Raw genomic sequence first — 13,418 nt, 5'->3', positions numbered from 1 at the left:
TGTGTGGGATTTGTACAGTACACATCAGTCAGAAACAGGCCTCAATCGGTCTTACTGCTGGAACTTAGAAACAACTCTCCTGTGGTCTTTGTGAACTGATATGTTTCAAGTACTTCTTAATAAGTTGATTGTTGCTCCAATAATAAGAATTCCAAATGTATGTGGTATATTATATATGTTTCTATATATTCTATGCAGGAAAAAACATATTTAAAAAGAAAGCGCTTTGTTCAAGGGTCTTCCAGAGAGCCCAGGCTAGATGAAGAGAAGTTTGGATATGGTTTCATCACTTTTGTCACTTGAGCTTAGCATTATGAGCACATGTTACTTTGACTGTGTGACAATGTTTTCATATATAAACAAAAATGGGCTTTTCTCATGAAAACCTCCTGAAGGATGTTTTCCTGAGCTCACCATAATAACAGATGATGTGGACCTGCTCTAACGGCTTCCTGTCTCTCATTTTTCCCAGGTGTTCCCACCCCAACAGAGGAGGTTCTGCACCACACGCTAAGCATGCTGGTCCGTGAGCGGAAGATCTACCCAACCCCCGATGGATATTTTATCGTAACCCCCCAGACGTACTTCATCACACCGAGCCTAATCCGAACCAGTTCCAAGTGGTACCACTTAGACGAGCGATCCGCTGACCGCCACCAACAGCAGCAGCACCAGAACCAGCAGCAGCACCAGAACCAGCAGCAGCACCAGAACCAGCAGCATCAGCAGACACAGTGCACCTCCCCCCTCTCTGGCACTATCACGCCCTCCACCTCTGGAGCCGTACGAGAACGAACACACCCAAAGTCCAGCCAGAACCACAGTGGGGGCGGAGGTCAGGATCCTTTTTACAACAACACTTACCGTGGAGACGACCCCCCTAGCCACCACACCACCCTGCAGCGTCGATCTCCCAAAGACCACCGGGAGGCGTACTCGTCTCCGCATTCCCCGCAAACCCCTCCTCAGCCAGCAGGAAGCAACGCAGAAAAGAGTCGCAGCACCCTTGGGTTCCCCTTCAAGACGGACACGCTCACAAAGCATCGAAGTGGGGGAGGAGGAGGGGGAGAGATAGAAAAACCAGCAGGTGGAGGAAGTGGGACAGGAAGTCGGAAATTTGGTTTGAAGCTGTTCCGTCTAAGCTTTAAAAAGGACAAGACCAAGCAGCTGGCCACCTTCTCCGCACAGTTCCCGCCTGAAGAGTGGCCGCTGCGAGACGAGGAGACGCCCAGCCAGCTGCCCCGCCATGTGGAGATGGAGATCATCCGCAGAATCAACCCTGACCTCACGGTGGAGAACCTCGCCCGGCACACAGCCGTCATGAAGCGCCTCGAGGAAGAGCGTGCTCAAAGGAGCAAAGCGTCGTCAGCCAATCAGAGCTCAAGGAGTAGAAGAAGTGGGGGGAGACACAGGAAGCAGTCTCAGACCAAACTCAGTCGCTCACATAGCAAGACGAGGGCGTCCCGCGGCGAACCGAGCGACCTGGAGCTGGACCGGGACTACAGAGCCTACTCGTCCTCACTGGCTCGGTCGCCTAGGGAACACGCCCTGGCCATGGATCGGCAGCGAGCCCGCCTCCACCTGGCACACAGCAACCCCAACATCCTGGAGTCCTCCCACCTGCCTGTTACACCAGAGTGGGATGTGTCCGGGGAACTTGCTAAGCGGCGCACAGAGATGCCTTTCCCAGAGCCGAGCCACGGCCCATCAGCCCACCACTCCAAAGTCCACCGCTCCCACTCCCACACCCAGGAGAGGAAATCCAGAAACGAGCGCAGCGACAAGGCCAAGGAGCGCTCCAGGTCCATGGACAATTCTAAAGGACCTCTTGGAGCAGGGTTGATTGGCCCACCTGATTATTACGACGAGCGGAGCCGGTACTATACTGACGATGGCACACTGCGAGCCAATCAGAGCACTTCTCACTACTCTCGTGCCACCCCCCCCTCGAATAAACTGCCTGCAGATTCTCTGGGATTGGATGGTGGAAGGAATTTAGAGAAGAGTAAGAGCAGGGACAGCCTGCCTGCATACTCACCCAAATCCCTGCTCTGCGCCCTCCCACCCGACGATTACTTCCAGTGTTCAGGGTCCTCGGAGACGGCTCTCATAGCAGCAAGCTCCCTGGGTACCCTGGGCAGGAGTAGCCATGATGGACTGAAGCTAGGCAGCGCTGACAGACAGACACCCCATCCCCTTGAAAATAAGGAGGACTTGTCAAAGTTGGGTCCTAAGGGTGGCAGTCTGCCTCCAATACCTCTCTCCCTCCCTGACCCCCCTCTTCCTAATGGCAGACCTCCCCACAGTGCCTCCTCGGGTCAGGAGAAACGTAAGGAAATCTTTAGTAAAGACACACTCTTCAAACCCCCTCCCAGCCTCCCCCTGCCCGGCTACAGCTCCCTTAGAAAAGCCCCGGCCCTCGCCTCCTCTACTTTGTCCTTATCCTGCGATGCTCTGGATTCCCAGGAGGCCTATGATGCCCCCAAGCCTCTGGTGGCCACACCGTCCGCCCCCCCACAGGGGATTGAACCCACTACCAGTGCTGCAGAGGCCTCCTTTGACTACTACAATGTCTCAGATGATGATGAACTAGAGGAGGGTGGGACTAAAAGTCGAGGAGAGGCCGGGAATGCTGGAGGGGGTGTTGCTGGGATGGGAGGCGGGGGGGCAGGGACAATGCAGTGGCTGTTGGAGAGGGAGAAGGAGCGGGATCTACAAAGGAGGTTTGAAAGAACTCTCACCTTCCCTGGTGTTAAAGAAACCCTTCCAGAGCCCAGTCAGAACCAGCAGTCAGCCCACTCTGCTCGACTGGATAGCATGGACTCCAGCTCAGTCACTGTGGACAGTGGATTCAACTCACCACGGTAACAGCAGCACAGACACACTGCATACACACTCACACTTTCCTTTCTGTGCTCCGTACAATTTAGGCCGATCTTAAACTCTCGTTTTCCATTACTAAAAATAATTTCATTCATTTTTTTTAAGTTTAACCATCAACTGAATATTTTTTAGAACTAATGGCACACGGTGATGATCATTTTGCATGTATTAAGCATGTCTTACTTTGTGCAGTCAGTATTGTAAGTCGTTTTTCAACACACAGAATCTGGGTCAATCCATCTGAAATAAGATAGGATGCCACATCTACCTGTAGAGTTAGCATTTAACCAAATCTAATTAAATAAATGCAGAGTTTAAATGTAACTGTGTGCTTTTTTTTATTCAATTAGATTACTACAAAATGTAGACTTCTAAAACTAAGGAAAGGATTTGACACGGTACAATTGAATTATTTGTACACATGCAATGAATACATTTATGTAGTTGCTAACCAGTGATCGGTTACTATTTTTTTTGTCGAATCTTATTAATTAGATGATATTTTGGTCTGTGAAAAAGTCGGCCCTGAGAATCCAAATGGGTGAATGTAGGGGTGGGGGAAATAATCGATATAGCATAGTATCGCGATTGTAATTGTAACGCAATACATGATTGTCGCTAAAAGCCTTGTCTCTACATTACAATAAAATATAAAAAATAATTGATTAATTAATTTTAATACAAATTCAAGTTAGTAGCTATTATAGGCATAAAAAGACAGAAATGTTTAATTGTTTCTTTAATAGAAATGTTTCTTCTGCCCGTAAAGTGTCCAAACCAGGCTTGTCTGGATAAGTGCATTTCTAAAACATTGTCCATGCCGGTTTCAGTTGGATTATTTCGTCACAGTTGCTCCGATCAGATCGGTCTCCTCCATTTTGTAGATTATTTACGACTTTTGAATCCACATAAACACATCGGCAAAATCCGGCTTACTTTGAGCATGTGTTTTAAACAGTTTAATCCCTTTGTGAATTGTTTCCACTTTCGCCGTCCTTTAATTTCTCCATACAGCGGGAATCCAAATGAATGAATCCTGAGTCCAATAACCATCAAAGTCACTCCAATAGTGCTCCTTATTTACGCTTTCATCCTCCTTTAACAAAATACTTCACATTCATCTAGTTTGTGACAGTAGTTGTAGCATTTTTGAAACTTTGAAACATTAATTACTGCTGTTGCGCAGGAAATATGGCTAATTAAACATCTGCTATTGTACTTCTTAAATATATATGTTCAAATATATAACACAGTATTCATGTGTTAATAAGCCCGCATTTCAAATAAATTCAGTCAATTAAAGGTGGGGTAGGTAAGTTTGAGAAACCGGCTCGAGATACACTTTTTGTTGTATTCCATGGAATGCTCTTAACATCCCGATAGCAATGAATATCAATGAAATGAATCAATGAAAGTGCTTTGACAAAAAATCCATTAAAAAAAATGTCATCTGTGGAAGCCGTAGTACTGTAAAAAGCACGACCAATCATTTTAGCCGGCCCGGCTAAAATAACTGGATTGCCTACCTGCCTGTCAGCCTTCCATCTGTGCACAAACTTATCTCGTGCCCTCATTGGTCACGTGTGTGTTGGAGGAGGGGCTCTTTAAGGAAGTGGCAGATTTTTCACGGCTGTGTATTTTCTAATTCAAGCTGGTTTCTCCAAAATTACCTACCCCACCTTTAAAGTTGAAAACATTTTCTAACAAATCTTACTTGATGAGAAAAAAGCCCAATAACACATTTACATAACAACCTTGAAATATACCCTTCATATTTCCTCTTATTATAAGCAATCTGAGCCTCCTGTTTTAAGGAATGAGCTGCCTACACAATAGATGAAACCCTACGGAGAGCTGTGTGTTTTTTTCATCAATATCAATCATAATTGAACTACATTTGATTGATTTTTCTAACTTATAACTTATGAGGCAATATACCTCTAGTGAGCGGCCCAGCCCGTCGTATATTTCTCTGTAAGTGGCCCTCTGTGAAAAAAGTTTGGACACCCCTGCTCTAGAACATAGGGGTACTGATCACAGGACCACACACAGTCATATCAATCTTCAGAAACAAGTCCGGGCAATTTATGTCAGCTGGGGCAAAAAAACACATACATTCTCCTGTCCATTACTCTATCATGAACATCATGGGCTATTTTTATAATGTTCATTTGTAGAGCTCACGAAACTAGATTCATGATGGCTGAACTTTCCCAAGAAAAAAGAACAAAAAACGATAAAAAAAAGAAGAAGAAATGATAGGGAACATATGAAGAAGACATACAGGGAGTAAATACTAAAGGGAATAGCAGAAGAAGACATACAGGGAGTAAAGGCTAAGGAGAACCTGGTAGTGTTTAAAGGACGGATGTGTTACACTCTCGTTGTTGGGCATTAAATACGTTAATTACACAAACAGAGTACATGAAAGAGCAAGGCAGAGTAAGTCTTGACTCAGCGGTTTAACAATAAATGCGTGAAGTTTGGACTTTGGTAGAATAAAAATTTGAAAGCAATACAGAATGCCTGAAAAGTGCATTATATTCCGTTAATGTGAATGACCCTGATGTAGTGCTGTGCTGCCTGCAGCATCTCATTGTGTCTTTGTCCCTGCAGCTGTGATGTCACAGCGTCTCATTGTGTCTCTGTCCCTGCAGCTGTGATGTCACAGCATCTCATTGTGTCTCTGTCCCTGCAGCTGTGATGTTACAGCGTCTCATTGTGTCTCTGTCCCTGCAGCTGTGATGTCACAGCGTCTCATTGTGTGTGTCCCTGCAGCAGTGATGTTAAAGTGTCTCATTGTGTCTCTGTCCCTGCAGCTGTGATGTTACAGCGTCTCATTGTGTATCTGTCCCTGCAGCAGTGATGTCACAGCGTCTCATTGTGTCTCTGTCCCTGCAGCTGTGATGTTACAGCGTCTCATTGTGTATCTGTCCCTGCAGCTGTGATGTCACAGCGTCTCATTGTGTCTCTGTCCCTGCAGCTGTGATGTTACAGCGTCTCATTGTGTCTCTGTCCCTGCAGCTGTGATGTTACAGCGTCTCATTGTGTGTCTGTCCCTGCAGCAGTGATGTCACAGCGTCTCATTGTGTCTCTGTCCCTGCAGCTGTGATGTTACAGCGTCTCATTGTGTATCTGTCCCTGCAGCTGTGATGTCACAGCGTCTCATTGTGTCTCTGTCCCTGCAGCTGTGATGTCACAGCGTCTCATTGTGTCTCTGTCCCTGCAGCTCTGATGTTACAGCGTCTCATTGTGTATCTGTCCCTGCAGCTGTGATGTCACAGCGTCTCATTGTGTCTCTGTCCCTGCAGCAGTGATGTCACAGCGTCTCATTGTGTCTCTGTCCCTGCAGCAGTGATGTTATAGCATCTCATTGTGTGTGTGTGTGTGTGTGTGTGTGTGTGTGTGTGTGTGTGTGTGTGTGTGTGTGTGTGTGTGTGTGTGTGTGTGTGTGTGTGTGTGTGTGTGTGTGTGTGTGTGTGTGTGTGTGTGTGTGTGTGTGTGTGTGTGTGTGTGTGTGTGTGTGTGTGTGTGTCTGTCTGCAGGACCAGGGAGAGCCTGGCCTCCAACACCTCCTCCATAGTGGAGAGCAGTCGTCGGCAGAACCTGGCTCTGAGTCCAGGACACCTCGGCATCGCCACCGGCACGGGGCCCCCCTTCTCCTTCCGCGCCATCCCAGAACCTGCAGGCACCCAACCGGAGAAACTCCAGAAGCCTAGCGCCTGCCTTGCATCAATCACCAGTGTCTAGGAGCAGGACTGAGGCTGGGTGCAGCACCGGGGCCACGGGGAGGGGCCGGAAAATGAACCCCCCCCCCCCCCCCCCCCCCAAAGGACTGTTACATCTACAGACTGCGGAACTGAACCAGTGTGCTGCCACAGGCCCGCTGTGAACTACAGCTATTAACACACACACACAAACACACACACACACACACACACACACACATATACACATACATACATTCAGACAGACAGATGCAAACAGAGCGGTTTAGGCCAACATGAAACTGCTCTCGCTCTTTCCTTTCTCACAAACACACACCAGGCCAATTGGCAGACTGACCATATCATTATACAGCCTTTAGTTTACACACTACTGTTGTGTCGTTCACTTTTGTGTGTGTGTGTGTGTGTGTGTGTGTGTGTGTGTGTGTGTGTGTGTGTGTGTGTGTGTGTGTGTGTGTGTGTGTGTGTGTGTGTGTGTGTGTGTGTGTGTGTGTGTGTGTGTGTGTGTGTGTGTGTGTGTGTGTGTGTGTGTGTGTGTGTGTGTGTGTGTGTGTGTGTGTGTGTGTGTGTGCATAATATGTAATCTCAGGTCATGTTATATCCACTCTCATTCCAGCTGCTCCAGATCAGTGCATCTCCCTCTAGTGGTGTCTCGTGGTGTCACACACTGATGAGGCGCTGCTCCTCGTACTGTTGCTGATGGTACACACACACACACACCACTGATCCAGCTGACTCACCTGTCTCTGTTAGCGCCTCTCTAAACTCACCACTGGCAGACACTTTGCAAGGTGCAGCGCCACAACAAACGACACTGAATACTCCAACTCTGCTCCAAAGTCTATCAACAATGTGAGGGGATAGAAAAGCTTTTTTACTGTAACTCATTGAAGCTGAACATGTCTTGTATCTGTTGGATGCCATGATGCCCGTGTGCCTGCCTGAACAGTGCAGTGCTGTCGATGTATGGACAGCTCCAGGGAGGACACGTTGATTCCACACTGTTGAGGCTTTGATGGGGACACATCTTCTTCCACTTTCTCTGTTATGTTAGCCCTCATTTCCGCTGGGTGCAGCTTCTTCCTGTCCCAGCTCTGTCAGGACAGGGTCCGCCCGTCACCCACTCTTTTCCACGCCACTATCAGAACAGATAAGTACGGTGGCCAAGAGAGCTCAAAGTACTGCACAGCTCTCAGGGCTGCAGTAGAGAATACTTTATACATTTCTGAGGAGAACTGTACATGTTAAAGCAGCAGAGAGAAAAACAAATGGACACTATTTGAAAGAAATACAAAATAAAATTGCCATGACATCAATAAAAAGGAATATTCAGAATATACATACCTTACACAAAGTAAATGAGTTTATATATTGTATAAATCCCTATATTTATTAACATTTAACCTGAATCTAATAATTAACGATATGCTGCGTATTGTTATTTTGTCTTAATGTACATATGGCAAAACTATAGTATTACTTTGTTAATAGAGCCACTTTGCAGCGGTGTTCAGATATAAGCTCCTGAGGTCCTATACTGATCCATGCTGATCTAAACTGATATACATCAATGTTGACACGTCAGTAGACGCTATTATATTGAGTTTATCCACATGTATTCACTTTCATCACATTGGCAAACAATTGTCAATGAGCAGCTAAGTTTACACTCATACCTGAGTAAGGCCTTCAGGGTTTCTGAACTCTTTAGCAGCTCGGAGGCTGGAAATGTCAGAGCAGGAACTCGATCAACTTTTATGACTCAAAGAGCACACAGAACATTTGAAAATAATTAGTTTGGTTTCCCACCATTGCTTCTATTTCTATCTGGTTGAAGTGAGAGGAAGTGTGAGGCTGCAGCCAGTGGACCTGAGGAGCAGCATGATCCCTGCCCAGCTCCACAGCTAAGCATTGCTAAGCTAACAGTGAGTTGCTTCTGTTTGGGAAGAGTTGGGATTTTTTAAAGCAGTAAATATCACTGACCAGTAATTGCTTAGTACATTTTAAATTAAGTGAAATTTGGATTCCCTGCATCAGGATTACACGTTGAAAAGGAGCAGCTGTGTGGCACTCGCGGGGCTGAGCGTCCAACAGAGAATATGAGATCCACAATACTCATCCAGACCAGTATTCTACACAACAAGCAGGGATGTGACTTTGTTTTGATTTCAGTATTTCTTTAGTTTACATTAATTTACATTTCTATCAAGTTCATGACTACTTGATTTTTCTTCAAACTGTTTGGATTAAATCCTTGAGCCACTCTCACTCCTGGTGCTAAAATGTATTATGGTCAGTGACGACCATGATAATAGTCATAATAAAAAGGGTGATGAGAGAGTTGGAATATAGTAAAGGGTTGCTTTCACGTGTATATTGTTTCACCTGCAGACTTTGGCAATGGCCATTTGTTAAAGCAGGGTGACCCGGCCTGGGATTACAGTGAAGGATGCTGGGGCTCCGCTGACGATTGCACGGGGGGGGTGGAATGAGACCACATTCCAAATGTATGGTCTCATTTTAACCAGTTCTGCAGCCCTATGGGTCAATTGTTTACCATCCTCCTATAGGCTCAGAGAGCTGTCCGTCATCCCAGTGTGGTCGTCATATTTGCTCCTCTACAACTACCTCCACAGCAGCAAAAACACAGCCTGTCCTTTCTACTACACACTGTCATCAGCCTCTAGCCTGTGAATGTCTGCAAACACACACACACACACTAACATGCTACACATCAAAGTGCTGGACTCCCTATCGTTTCCCTTTCTTCACTAACAACATTTCTTCTTATGTTACATGAAAGCATTGTGGTTCAGCTGCATCCCCCCCCCCCCCCCCCTGATTCTAAAAGAGGAACGTAGACCCAATAAGTGTTGGCCTTCTCACCAATGTAACAATATGTCCTGACATACAGCTATGCAAGCTAGACCGTTGTGACGAGGCACAAAGAAGTACAAATCAGATGTAGTGAGGATGCACACAGGAGGACTCCACGTCTCCATCTCCATGTGCACACAGTCTGCAGGACCCCCAGACCTGAGCTGCAGGGGAAGGGACCCTCAAAGTGTATCTGTTAGTACCCATCAGCGGTTTAGTATGCCTGGAACAAACTTTACTACAACGTTCTCTGACACCCCCCCCCCCCCCCCCCCCCCCCCCATTTTTTAGTGATCTCAATTTCAACACTGGGAGTTCTGAGTACCATCTTAAAGGTTTACTTTTTCCTGATCAAACAGACACCTACATTGAAGTTTACTAACTTTCCCAAAGGACTGATGTTTCCTTTCTTGAAATATGATCACAGTTCTATCAATTTTCTAACCTCTGTTCTACAATTGAACGATATTTACAGTCTGCTCCATAGCTGTTCATGGTTTGTACACCCTTGGGGTGCTAGGTACTAAAATCCAATTGGGGACCAAAACACCCAGGTGTCAGTACGCCTCAGCTCTCTGTTCTGGCATTATAGCCAACGGCCTACAATGTCAACAGGCTTCTGATGCTGATTAAAGGCAGAACAGGTCCGATCACAATGATACCTTCTTATCCCCTATTCTATTGACTTCAGAAAGTCATTCTGTTAGTCATGGTGGAGTCTCTGTTCCACTTTTTCCATTGAGAGGAGCCCCCTACCCACAAATACTCTATTTCCAAACCCTAATGTACCACTAATCATTGGTGAACCACTCCAGTGGAGTATAATGTGTATACGCCCCAGCTCAGGAGTTCAGCTCCGGTTCCACAGCCACACTGGGTTCTTATCCCGGTTCCACCAGGAGAACAGGGCTATAGTCCCCTGCCTGGTGGGGGTCATGGGTTCCCTTCATTTCTGTCTGACGAGTGCACTGCCCCTCCCGACGTCCTCCTGCTACTGTCTGGTCCAGTGGCCCCCCCATCAACCACACAGTCCTGTAACCCCCCATCCCTTTTCTACACTGACAGTCCATAAAATGTCTTCCCTTAACATCGGCGGTGGTTTATGAAAATGGCGGTTCAACAATAACATTGTTTCTAATGGTGACGGTATGTCATACCTGTAAATGATGTTTATCTGTCATGCCTAGTCAAATAATTTAAACAATAAAAAGAGGGATTTTTTTAAAATGTCTATATTATCCGAAAGTCCCTTTGATGTGTAGTTCTGGTGTTACCGTTGTTGTAGTGTATGTGATACCCTACTGGGATTGTGTTACTTTTTAAGATAATAAAATAACGATGTTTGGTTAAACCACTGTGTGTGTTTCTTTTTTTAACACGCTATATAAGCCTCACAATACCTGTGCAATATCCGCAGTACCTCCTCAGAGGGCACATCGGAGATAAATGATGAGTTAACACTTATCAGTGTGCAAATAATTTGTACAGTTCATTTTGGAATATTGAGTGTCACTGCATTGGCTTTGCACACATTCTCAAACAAAACAACCACGTAACAGCTTTTCACACTGCAATGTCCTTAAGGCATTTCCTTCCCTAACAAAAATGACAATATCCATAATAAATATAACATTAGGCCCGCCGTAAACTTTAGCTCAGTTGGTAGAACTGGCGGCCCATATACTGGGGTTTTGTCCCGGATTCGAATCCGTCTCGGATTTTGCCATATGCCATCCCGCCTGTCTCCCAGTTTCATATCTATCACTGTAATAAAGGTACTAGTTGCCCAAAAAAAATGCAATTTGTTTTTTACATTATTATTACAGTAACTGTAGTTCTGGGGGTTTGTTCATGTAGCTGTTACTATAATGTTATGCTATTATTATGTTCTGTAGATATTCAACTTTGTATTTAATTGTGGTATTAGAGTAAACACTGTACAACCAGGACAAACGGAGAACAGTGGACAGAATGCATTGTATCCACATTAAAGTATTTCTATCATTTAACAGTTGCTTAAAGCTCTAGAATCAATTATTCTGTCTCACTTGTACAATCTTTTTTCACAAACAATATTTGAGGGAAAATGTGTATCAAATTAAGATTCAGTATGCCTATGCTAGTACTTCCTGTACTAAAAACAGAGGGCACCATTCATTAGGAACAGCAGGAGTGTCTCGGTATCAGGTAGAACTCCTCTGGGCGGTTCAGGCTTATCATATTTTCAATTATGCTTACAGATCTATTCTGTAACAAATTTCAGCTACTGTATACTATTGGAAGAGGCTGTGGCTCAGTGGGTAGTGCGCTGAACTTTGCATCAGGGGGTAGCAAGTTCGAGTCCCACTGCAGTCAGCATGTAGTTGTGTCACTGGGTAAAATACTTCACCCCAAATTGCTCCTGTGGGGATTGCCGACAGTACTGAATGTATGTAAGTCGCTTTGGATAAAAGTGTCAACAAGTGACATGTAATGGAAGAGCATTATTGGCCCATGTTCACCATGGAAAAGGTTTGAAAATGTTACTGATTTAATGGAAGATAAAAGAAGCAATTAGGGTGGTTCAAAAATAGTCATACGCGTGGGGATTTAGGTGGGCAGTGGGAAGACAATGGTAGTGCTATTAACTAGGCAGAAGATAAGAGAAAATGGCATAAATATGAAGAGAGAACCAAAAATTAACCTGGAGTGAACATTTGAATAAAATATATAAGAAATGTAAGGTGGTTCTAAATAAAATTACATGTCTAAATGGGGAGCAAGTAGGAGTATGCTGAGGAATATTTATATATCTTTGATAAGATCAGAACTCAATTATGGATGCGTAGTATACGGGTCAGCAGAAAAATATTGCTATAGAAGCTGGAAGTGAGTTCATGCCGGGGGGGGGGCTATTCACACTTCCACCAGCCAGTGCCCCCTTAACACTGACTTTGGCCCCCCTGAAAATGAAAAAACTAAAAACAAAAAAAGTTTATGATTAATTAATTTCTTGGCTGACGGAATAGGCATCCATCCATCCATCTTCTCCCGCTTATCCGTGGTCGGGTCGCGGAGGTAGCAGTTCCAGCAGAGAGCCCCAAACTTTCTTTTCCCTGGCCACATCAACCAGCTCTGACTGGGGGATCCCAAGGCGCTCCCAGGCCAGAGAAGAGATATAATCCCTCCATCTGGTTCTAGGTCTACCCCTTGGTCTCTTCCTAGCTGGACGTGCCTGGAACACCTCCCTAGGGAGGCGCCCAGGTGGCATCCTAACTAGGTGCCCGAACCACCTCAACTGGCTCCTTTCGAATAGGCATAACTAACTATATTTGTCATTAGTCGGACCCATTAGAGCAGGGGTCTTCAACACGTCGATCACGAGCTACCGGTATCTCGCAAGCCCTCAATAGCCCCCACTTTACAAATATGTTGTTTTGTTTTTTTTAACGCAAGCCTTCATCGCCACGGAGGGAGAGAGAGAGAGAGCTTTATCTATTTAATATAGTTGTAAAAAATAAAGTAAGAAATAATTCCAAAAAAAACAGTTTAAAAGAGGAGTGATTAGTCAAATATGCATAAATAAAAAGAAAGAATGCTATAGGTAACATAAGATAAGAGTAAACTAGTTTAAGTTATTTGTTATTGGTTGTGATCATATTCTAAAGATTTTTGGATTATTGAAAAGTATACAGCTCCCTTTCATATGAGTGTTGAGAGCTGTATCCATAAATTCATTTTGTGCTCAAAGTGTACCAGATTGATGCATTTAACTTCAACATTTAAAAAAAAAATCTTCCCGGTGGACCTTCCCTAGAGGATGTGAGGTCCATCCCCAAATAAAGCAGGTTAAAATAATTAAATTACATACATTGTCTTTTAGTAAACACTGAAAACGGGTCCCACAGACCCAAACAGCACACAAAGGTTAAAGGTAAGCATATAATAATG

General features: G+C 45.0%; 1 protein-coding gene across 2 annotated transcripts in view; it reads left to right on the top strand.

The window, feature by feature from the left end:
- The window catches only part of LOC307033159 (storkhead-box protein 2-like), a 100,358-nt gene extending 89,519 nt beyond the window's left edge, over positions 1-10,839 (top strand). For both annotated transcript variants that reach the window (XM_079671514.1, XM_079671515.1), the window contains exons 3-4: positions 473-2,864; positions 6,429-10,839. In XM_079671514.1, coding sequence (XP_079527640.1) covers positions 473-2,864; positions 6,429-6,633 — 2,597 coding nt within the window. In that variant the 3' untranslated portion in view covers positions 6,634-10,839. The remainder of the gene's footprint in view (positions 1-472; positions 2,865-6,428) is intronic.
- Positions 10,840-13,418: the final 2,579 nt, after the last annotated feature.

This window comes from Notothenia rossii (genome assembly GCF_949606895.1).
Source record: "Notothenia rossii genome assembly, chromosome: 3".
Classification (NCBI taxonomy): Eukaryota; Metazoa; Chordata; class Actinopteri; order Perciformes; family Nototheniidae; genus Notothenia; species Notothenia rossii.
This window is presented reverse-complemented; position numbering and strand designations above follow the sequence as displayed.